Here is a 10,058-nt window from a genome sequence, read left to right as displayed (position 1 = left end):
CATATCTCTTGCTCCGGATGTTGTCGTTGTTGTTATTATTGTTAATGTTGTTTGTTTTTTTGTTTGTTTGTTTGTTTGTTTGTTTGTTTGTTTGTGGTATTTGGTAAAAATGAATGTTGACGGGAACTCCGACACCTAATTTCACGTACAGTTACAAGGATTGCAAGTGATGACCTCCAACTATTGCGACGAACTTGAATGGATGCCGATTTCCATTCTCACCCCCCCCCCCCCTTTATTTATATATTTTTTCTTATCATTATTGGTGTCCGGACAATGTCTGATTGATAAGCTGACTGATGAAAAGAAACAGACTATTATGGGGGAACAGGTGAGTCGGGGTGTCTACAATCGATGTCCCCCGCATCCCATGGGTCGGGTCGGTCGATGGCCGGAGAGGGGATATGCAAGAAATATTTGTGTGGGTGGAGGACTGGTAAGCGGCTTGATTGTCGAGAAATCACGACAACACCTTCTACCCTTTGAGAATGGGTTGTCGACTGAAGAAAAAAAAGAAGAAATGTTTGCCAAAGAATAAGTTATTGAAGAAGAGCAGTAAGATAACGGCAGCCAAAGGCATTGACTATTGAAAATTGTAAAGAATGTTGAAAGTTTTACCTTACTGTATAATGATACTGTACTTATGTATTAAGAGTTTGATCTCGAAACAAATTTACTCAATTTGTATCAAGTTGAGATATTTGCGATTAAACGTTAAAACTGCTAAAAAAAAAAAAAACAAGGAAAATACGGGAAATTTTCAGTCGTAACATATAGAACATTCCATTATATGTTACAAACGAGATATCACTGGAAATGTTTGACTTTGCTCTATGTATAATGATGGAATTATTTCCAAATGTTTAAAAATGGCGCTTCGCTTAATTTCTAATCGAACTGTTGATATGGCTTCCCTTGATAATGACGTGCCAAACGTCATTATTATCAAAATCAAGACACTTTGAATGGGTGAGTTACTGTGCTGCTTTGCTGTGTTTAAGAAAATGTCAGTACATGATGTTTGTAAAAAGAGATGTAAAGAAGAAGAAGAAGAAAAAGAAGAAGAATGAGAACACAAAAATTGCAAACAATTCCAATTTAAAGGTCTTACACCTGTGAATAATTCTCCATAGACGCACCTGTTAATATTATGGATACGTATAATGCAGTGTCTTTTATGTTTTTACACCTCAGTAGACCCACTTCAATCATTCCGCTCAGTCCTGAAATTTGCAAGAGGGTGATCAAATTTCGCTCCGAAGTCCTTATACCATGTATACAGAAAGATTGCAGTTTTACTTCAAAGTGTCACGTGTCGCCGAAACAACCCCAGTGTAGTGCCCATAAATCTAAAATTGGTATATTTTGTAAAAGGATTCACCTTCATCAACTGCACCTTGATAAGTTTTAAGAGGCTTGTATGGGTATTTTTTCCAGATTTATTATTTTTTTTCAGTGATGTTTTTATTAATTCCATTTCCTTTGGAAATATAACAGTTTCAAAAAAAAATTATCTTAGTATATTTCACACACACACACACACACACACAATGATGAGGCTCGGAATGATCCAATTAATTTACAGGTTGAGTTTGAGATTATTGTTATTCATACATGAATTAAAGGCCTGCTTTCAGCTGGACAGCTGGTTTTTGTTTTGTTCTGTTTTTTTCCAGCAAGGCCGTGTTGAATGTGAGACTTATTATGGGTGTAGCTGGTTCATAATCTATTGTGCCATACTAATGCAAGAGGGTGCGTTCAATATAAAACCTTCAGATTATCAGTGAGGTAACCACCAACACAACAACAAAATGATTATAAACCAACCCAACTCGGCCAAAGGTGCTATTATTTATTGGACAGAGCGACATAACATTGTCTGTACAGTTAACACAAGAGGACGCGCTTTAGATACACCTTCAGCCTTCTATATACAAGGTTGCAGCGAGGAGCTGAGCTTACTTGGTTTCTGACGCACGCCACTGGAGCCGCGGAAGGGGGGGGGGGTGCAGTTTAAGAGGAGAATGCATATTAATAGGAAACAAACATTAACAGGTAGATATGAAGAAGTTACAAAAGGAAAGATTATATTTGTGACAAAGAGAGAAAGAGGGAGAGGGGGTGGGGGAGACTATTTCATAGTGCGGGACGGGTGTGAGGAAAGCTCCCCCCCCCCCCCCTCAGAATGAGCAGTTTTGGAAACTTTTGACAGAGCAAAGGCTTTGATTACATTTATGTGCGTGAGTGATTACACCTTATTTTAATGAACTTTGTATGGAAGGGAGCGGGAACAACCCCTGACAATGTGTTTATTGTATATATTTCTGAGAAGGTCACTACGTCAGAAGTGAGGTAACAGAAAAGTGTAGTGTGAGGATAAACTCAGGAAAGGTTGGCGTGGCTTGGGCATCACTCCATGTAATATAAAAAAAGCTGACACCCTCCCCCCCCCCCCAAAAAAAAAAAAAAAAGAAGAAGAAGAAGCAAAAACAATACAATATAAAACGAAACAAGGAAAGACGAAAAATCAAGACGAAACTAGCGATCGGTTTATATTTTATACTTATGAAGTAGTCTATGTAACCTCTGATAGGTGCAGAGTAAGTAGAAACATATCTAGTTAATTAAGACTTTCACTAGTCATAATATAATTTATGTAATTTCTTTCTATTTCAGGCTCCCTAATAATAGGAGCAAATCAATGTTCTCTCTGTTTGCAGTGAATATAAGCTGCCTGCTGTGTAACTATTTCAGATCGTGCGAGAAATCTTTCAATGAGTTCCAAGCACATTGATTTCCCTATCACTAATTGCTCACGAATCTATACGCTGGCAATAATTAACGACCCTGAAGTGATTTCCACCTCTACGCTTCGCTCCATTACAGACACTGGTATTGATCGCGCGACCCACGAAGATATTCAGACCGTGGGCGAGAAGCGGTTCTATACGACTACAATCCGCAAACTGCTACCCCTGCCTGGCGCAATGGAAGAGTCCGGCTAGTCGTAGAAGAAAAAAAAAAAAAAAAAACATCGAAAAGAAAGAAAAACCGAAGTTGGTTGGTTCGTTGGTTGGTAGCTCGCTGGCGGCGACCGAGTCGTTCGACAGGACCGCATTGACATCATATCGTAACTTGTCGATTCACCTCAGTAACTCTTTATACTGCCAGGATGGACCCTCATCTACATCAGTTTGACGCACGGAATATACCTGTCTAAACGCGCTGGGTCTGCCGTGAATCTTCATCGCTGCCTCATTTGCTCTATTGTCTCATACTTTTTTTCCCCTTCATACTCGTTCATTCATGGATTGATGTTGACGCTTTCACGCCTATAAATATTGGGTCATTTTGAGATCATTCCCCACACTCCGTGGATTTGGAGCTGCAGAAACTTTGTCAGACTCATCTAGCGCACACACCACCCGTGAATCATGAATCTACGCGGTCACACCGCCGGCGTTTTCAGTTACCTCTCGGTCTTGGTAACCTACGTCGTGCTCAACTCCCTTTTAACCTCAGCCAATGTTGTCTCGTCGACGACGACTTCGGAGCGACCTCGGCGGCCGATCGCCGAAGTCGATCCGGACGTGACCACCTTCAGAACTCGGGGATTTACCCAGGGTCGTACCACGGAGTCGGCGGGGTCCGAGGATTCCTCGCTGTGGAATTTCAGTAGCTCCTACGACAGGAGCGGGACCGATCAGACAAGGGAGGAGGAACAAAGTCCGAGCCTGGAGGAGATTGTCCTCCGCCTCAGTGAGGAAGAAGCCCTGGAAGAGATGGGGATGGAGGGTGATCTTCTCCGAGACGCTCTGGCAGCACGCAGGTCGAGGCCGTCTTCCAGAAAAGCCCCGCCCAGGAAGAAGGTATGTAGGTCCATGGTTGTATACCACACTCTGTTGCACCACACTCTGTTGTACCGGGGGGGGGGGGGGGTGGAAGAGAGACCACCTCCCTGGTTGTACCACACTCTGTTATACCACACTGTGTTGTACCAGGAAGATGCGTCTCACCTCCCTGGTACCACACTCTGACGTAGAGTTTCTATTCTGTATACTCAGTAGTTGATGCGGATATCTCCAGTGACTTGAGTGGAGATCAGACCATGGCATAACAAAAAGACAAGTAGCTTGCTACCTGGTGATCGCGTGGCAATTGCTCGCATGTAGGCCTACACTTATGCAGGGTTTTGAATGGTTTCAGTAAAGCGCAATCGGAAATGAGATGACAGTGTTGAGAAAGTTTGATAAATTCTTAAATGAAACGATGCAGTCCAAAAGAAGACAAAAACTTAAGAACGAGTCCATATTGAATAATACATAATTATATTTATGTGTAATCACTCTTTATTCGTTTATTCTTTTGAAATAGTGCCTTCCTTTCCTCTTTCAATTCAAAAGAGAAAACAAATCGAACTATTTCTGCGCATTTCTGTAGCTCCACCATCCTATGTCGTGTACATGGTTTCGAGATTGGAGTGGGCTTGGTATTGTATGTATCCCTATATCCATTCAAGCTCGTGACATAAAGAAATCTTGTCTGTGTACATTCTTACACATGTTAATGCTGCACCTCGAGTTGGTTTACCTCATCCCCTCTGAACATGTTTAGGAGCCTTGAATTACACGTGAGCTTAACAATCACGCACATACACACGAGCAAGCATAAAAAACCCTGAATCCACGGAAGTTTGCTAGACACGGCTTGACATTACGGAGAGTGTCATCTCATGACATTTGACCTCTCGTCATATCGTACTGTACTCTTGTAGATGTCTCAGTAGCTACGTTAAAAAAAAAATCACATAATGAATGAAATACAGGTGATACTGTCTTTCAGTCTTGTCAAAATGGTGCGCGCTAGCTGGTATAGTATCTTGTGCCAGTGATACATTTTCCATTGGTGATGCAGCTGCAGCAAGTGGCGTATAGCCACTCTGCAGCTTCGTTAAGAAAGAACACTCGTCTGGAAAGAAGGCTACTGTCATACAGAAGGAGGAGGAACCCTCTTTCACTTTGTGTCGTATAATTGCAAAATGCATGGTGTAACAAAAAAAAAAGCCAAAGATAAAAGAAGAGAGAAAATCAGCTCATAACTACAAGTTAAGTGTTTGTCCATAATTATCTAAGATTGTGTTAGAAGGTAGGGCCTATTTGACATCTAATCGTTTCATGATACAACGATCATGTGAGACATCTCTCTTTTATTACGCCAAGAGTTATGATGAAGTTTTATACAAAATGTCTGCTAATAACCATTATTTTGTAGAATTATTACGTGAAATATAAAAAGAAACACACAGGAAAAAAAAATCACCGATAGAGGTTGACTCCTTTAAGAAACACGTCTTGGTGTGGCTTCCATTGAAGACGTGCATCAATCACTATCCACCTATGATAGGAATAGGATATCGGATCGCCTGTACGATGTGGCTCGTGGCGGCATGCAAGAAGCTAGCTATAGCTGTTTCAAGGAGGTACAGGTCATGCTATCGTTTTCGTGTTATCATTTCGCGTCATCACGATGTGGATTTATGCCCTTATGTCTTTCACTAAAGCCGAGGCGGAGATATCGCGCCTGTGTTAGGGAGGCAGACGATACCGTGATGAGATGCGAGGTTTTCCCTTCTCACTTCCATTTTTTTTCCTTCTTCACAAGACGAGAGGAGTGGCAGGTCGTGATGCGGACGTGAATGGAGTGTTGTTGCTGTTGTTGTTACCAGGAGGGCGTCTAAGCGGTGTGTCAACCTGTGACTCTTGTCACAATCAATATCTTGTGAACGTCTTCGCCGATTCTTGCAGGCTCGTCAGCTATCACTTCACCCACAGACGAGACCACATGCAATGCTATCATAACGCAATTACAATGTGGTTTTGGAACAGTGGTGCTGTAAGGGTTAACCAAATGAGATTTTCCAGTTTGCTGTATGTTCATTATGTGTGTGGGGAGATCCGTATTATCTTGAAAACAGCTGTCTCGACGTAAATATGATAATATACGTTTTTATTTCCTACTCTGGAACAGGTTCTATACAAGCTTTACCAAGAAAAAAAAGTAATAGATTCGGAGAACTACAGTATTACCCATATCACAAAATGTATGCATGCCTTGTAGTTCAAACCACTCTTGTGAAAAGGAATACATTCCTTTTGATCATGGCAATGCGTACATGGAGAAGCATTGCAATTTGGAGTGGCGCATATTATCTGAATCAAAAGCTTGGTCAATTTCCATCTGAAGATAAAAACATGAATTACGCAGAGAATTGAAGGGATGGGTACTTGAAGGGGTCAATTTCAAATCCTAGGTCAGAGGGCTTCTGTCTAGGACCCAATGGTAATTTACTGGTCTATATCCATGGTTATCACTTTCATGACAACAGAAATAATCAAAACATTATCATTCATCCAAGGTTTAAACAGCTCTATGTTGTAGCAATGAGGTTCACATGAAGACTTCGGTAAATTGCTTGTATTTGGTTGCTTAGTTCTGAATAGTTGACGACAAATCTGTCATATTTCGATGACATATTTTTGCTAGTCTCAAAAGAAATACTAGAAATGACATTGAATGGATATAATCAACCCTATGAAAACAATTCAATCCGTGTTCCTTAATCTTACAAAGCGCTGCTTGGTTGAATAGTGATGAAATTCAGTCTAACCGTGACATCTAAGGAACCCGTAAGCTACAAAATGTGTGTGTTTTTTTTTTGGGGGGGGGGTGGGGGCGTAGGAGTCCGTTCTTTTTGTATTCACTTTATTGGTCATGCTAGAGATGCATTCGGTAGATTGATGGATTAATGTGCGAGATCCAGGCCTTTTCAGGATATGAAATAGAAACAATTTTTTCCTGTATGCTTGCATGTATACAACACGGTAGTTGACGAGGTGACAGTGTTGTTTTGCAAGTTTATCATAAGAGGTATACGCTCCGAGACAGCAACATGATCTTGCTGTGACTAATTTTGCACGAAATGTAAGTCATGAACGCTTTGCTGGATCGTCGAGGGATCACACTCTCATCCCACCCGGGTGCTGACGGCTATCCGATTATGATGCTCTGATGAAGTCGCATTTAGGCAATTGAATTATGGATCCACCACCAGGGGGACATCTATGCGAGTTTCGTCTCGCTCGCTCAATCAATGCGCTCGGTGCGTCAGTCACTTACAGACAGCTCACCGCTGTTGAAATGCACAGAGCTGTAGCAATCCCCTATGATAATCCGAAAGCTGAGTGCGCGTATGTGATAAAATAGGATTTGATCATAGAGCTACATAAGTATTGCAGCCGAGTTGGCAACTGTGGCTAGTTTCTTGAAGTCATGTGCGCCTTTAATTTCATACACAGCGAGGTCCGACCCAAATGATCCATCGCTTAGTGCCTACTGTATATATATATATATATATATATATATATATATATATATATATATATATATATATATATATATAAATATATTATTGTTAAATCTCTAGGGATGGTGACGAATCAGACGACATGCACGCCAATTGGCAAATGGATACCCGCCAAATCTTCACGTTATTTTTCCTCATATATTTTTATGCAAACTTGCGAAATCCTGGAAGCGCTCATGGCAATATCGGAGTCCAAGTTGATGACATCTTGATCTATATACATGACTGTGAAGTGTAGGTCGTTTGTGCTGTGTGCGTGTGTGTCTAAACGTGTGCATTTTTGTGAATCCAAAATTATGGTGGGTATATATCTCAGAATATAACGCATGTGTTGTTCAATCTAACAATTCAGCGTTTTGCTGCCAGCGGAATCTGTATCACTGTGGAGGAAAGGAGCGCACACACGCTGTGAACTCCTCAGCGAGACATGTTCGGCTCCGACTCCCGTCTCCTAACTGGAGCAGTCTCGGTTTAAAGGGATAGTACAGTTTCGGTTGAGATTGGACTTCATGTTTTGTTTTGTTTTTAGATATTGAGAAATCTCTTATGAAATGTGAAAGAGCATATATTCTAAGAGGAATCCAATGTTTATTTGATGAAAAATTAGTTTTGCAATGGCTGAAATATCCAAAACAGAGTGATCCTAATAAAAGGTGGGACCGACCCTTTATAAGGATTGCTTTATCTTACTCTGTTTTTAGATCTCTCAGCCATTAATTCATGTCAATAAATTTTGAATTCCTCTCAGAATTGTATGCTTTTTAATACTTCATAAAGTGACTTGTAAGTATCTCGCAAAAAGTTAAAAGCTGAATCCTCATCTATATTACCATCCCTTTAAAAGTCCTCTCCGCTATAGAGTGTGGACTTTGTTTATTATGCTCAATTTCATCTTTAGTGTTTGTTTGATTTCATTTGTGTGTGTGTGTGTGTGTGTGTGTGGCTAATTCACTAAGTTTGGCATAATCCGCATAGGTATCCCTTCCGTAAAGTGCTCTACTTCAATTGATACGTTGAAAACTAACACTCAAATACAAGAGTCATAACAACCATGTGTGGATTTATTCATTCCTAAGAACGTAATTTGTTCATTCAGAATAAAAACTACCAGCTGAAAACAGTTTTATTATATAGTATTAGTAACCTAGGGAATTATTAGCGGTTGGTTGAAAAATATGAGATATCCAAATTCACGTGAAAAAAAAGTCTAGATAAGTGGAGGATATCGGATCTTTAAAAACGTTGCATTGTTGTTTGGCGGCGAGGGATCGCAGAAACCAACTTCTATAGTTTAACCAGGGAGGTGCTAGAGAAGGAGAGGCAACTAAAGCTCTCCTTTGAAGTCATGCTCGGCACCGCCGAGAAGTTATGCGTTCAACTACAGGTGTTACACATGTGCTTTGACAAAAGTGAGTATCAATAATCGGGACTAGCGCTCTCACATCTAGAAATATTTGCTCCTACTGCAATTCGCTCTCTCTTTCAATGTGATGGCAACAATGAATTTGTGTACCTTGAATTGGAGCAGCAAATCAAAATGCAGTGTAAAACTCACAATTTTAACAGCAAATAGTTTAAAAACACGCTGGAACACGCTTTAACGGAGTACTTTATTTGAAAGATCAAAATATTCCCTTATTAACAGATAGAAAATTAACATGCGGAAATGTGCGCATTATAGAAAAAATTAGGTTTTTAAGACGGCCTAATTTTCATTCCCTTTCGATTTGCGAATTACGAAGAAATTAGAAATACATGTTAATGATATTGAATTCTTTCCTAAACTATTCTAAATCAATTCGAGTATTTCATTTAAAGTTTTGCGGTGAAATAAAGCTTGTAATTCAACGAAAGGTGAAATGCGTTCTTCGTCTCCGAACTTCGTCTTGCAACTAGAGCGGTGCCGAGCATGACTTCAAAGCGTAATGGAATGCTAGACATCCCATTGTAACGCCTTGAACCTAAACATGTGTTTGCATGAATTACGAAGAGTTGCCACTCCATCTCTGTAACACCTCCCTGGTTTAACTCACATCTCCTCTCCACTCGAAAATTTACTGATATACGTAGGCCTACAGATTCTGAAGAAGTAAATAACTCGCGCTTCCTTCACCGACAGCTAATTTCCCCGTAAAAGTTGTCTATCCCAAGTCAAGGTCTTTGCTGTGGACAGTCGAGAGGGCGTAAACAGTCCCCCGTGTTCAGGTGCGTCCTGTTATTAAGGTAATGGTCAGCTTGACGCCCTTAACTCCTAGAAGTAGAGGTCCAGCCAGCTTCTAGTGACGTGGCTCATCATATAAGAAGTCATGTGTAGTGAGTTATATACTTGAAGACATTTTCTCCCACACTCCAGCTTCTCCCTATACCCTCACTCTACCCGTCACACCGCATCACATCTCGAGGATTATTATCAAGGGTCTGTGCGCACCAACAAAGAATATTTTACCATTATCGCCGGTCTGGTTTCTAACCCACTTTCAGACTAGAGTTATCGTAGGGATATACGACGCATGGATATGAGACGTATGGATATGGGATGTTTTATGTCTCTGAAATGTAGAATTGCCTTCTATTGAAGCGTCATGTTTATATCAATAACATCATAATATCGGAACAATATTCTGAACATCGTTTT

General features: G+C 40.6%; 1 protein-coding gene across 1 annotated transcript in view; it reads left to right on the top strand.

The window, feature by feature from the left end:
• The first annotated feature begins 3,241 nt into the window (after nucleotides 1–3,241).
• LOC140232573 (uncharacterized) overlaps nucleotides 3,242–10,058 on the top strand; it is a 77,111-nt gene continuing 70,294 nt past the window's right edge. Inside the window, exon 1 of the mRNA XM_072312667.1 lies at nucleotides 3,242–3,869. Within this exon, the coding sequence (XP_072168768.1) occupies nucleotides 3,435–3,869 (435 nt within the window). The 5' untranslated portion in view covers nucleotides 3,242–3,434. The remainder of the gene's footprint in view (nucleotides 3,870–10,058) is intronic.

The sequence above is a fragment of the Diadema setosum genome, chromosome 9 (genome assembly GCF_964275005.1).
Source record: "Diadema setosum chromosome 9, eeDiaSeto1, whole genome shotgun sequence".
Classification (NCBI taxonomy): Eukaryota; Metazoa; Echinodermata; class Echinoidea; order Diadematoida; family Diadematidae; genus Diadema; species Diadema setosum.
This window is presented reverse-complemented; position numbering and strand designations above follow the sequence as displayed.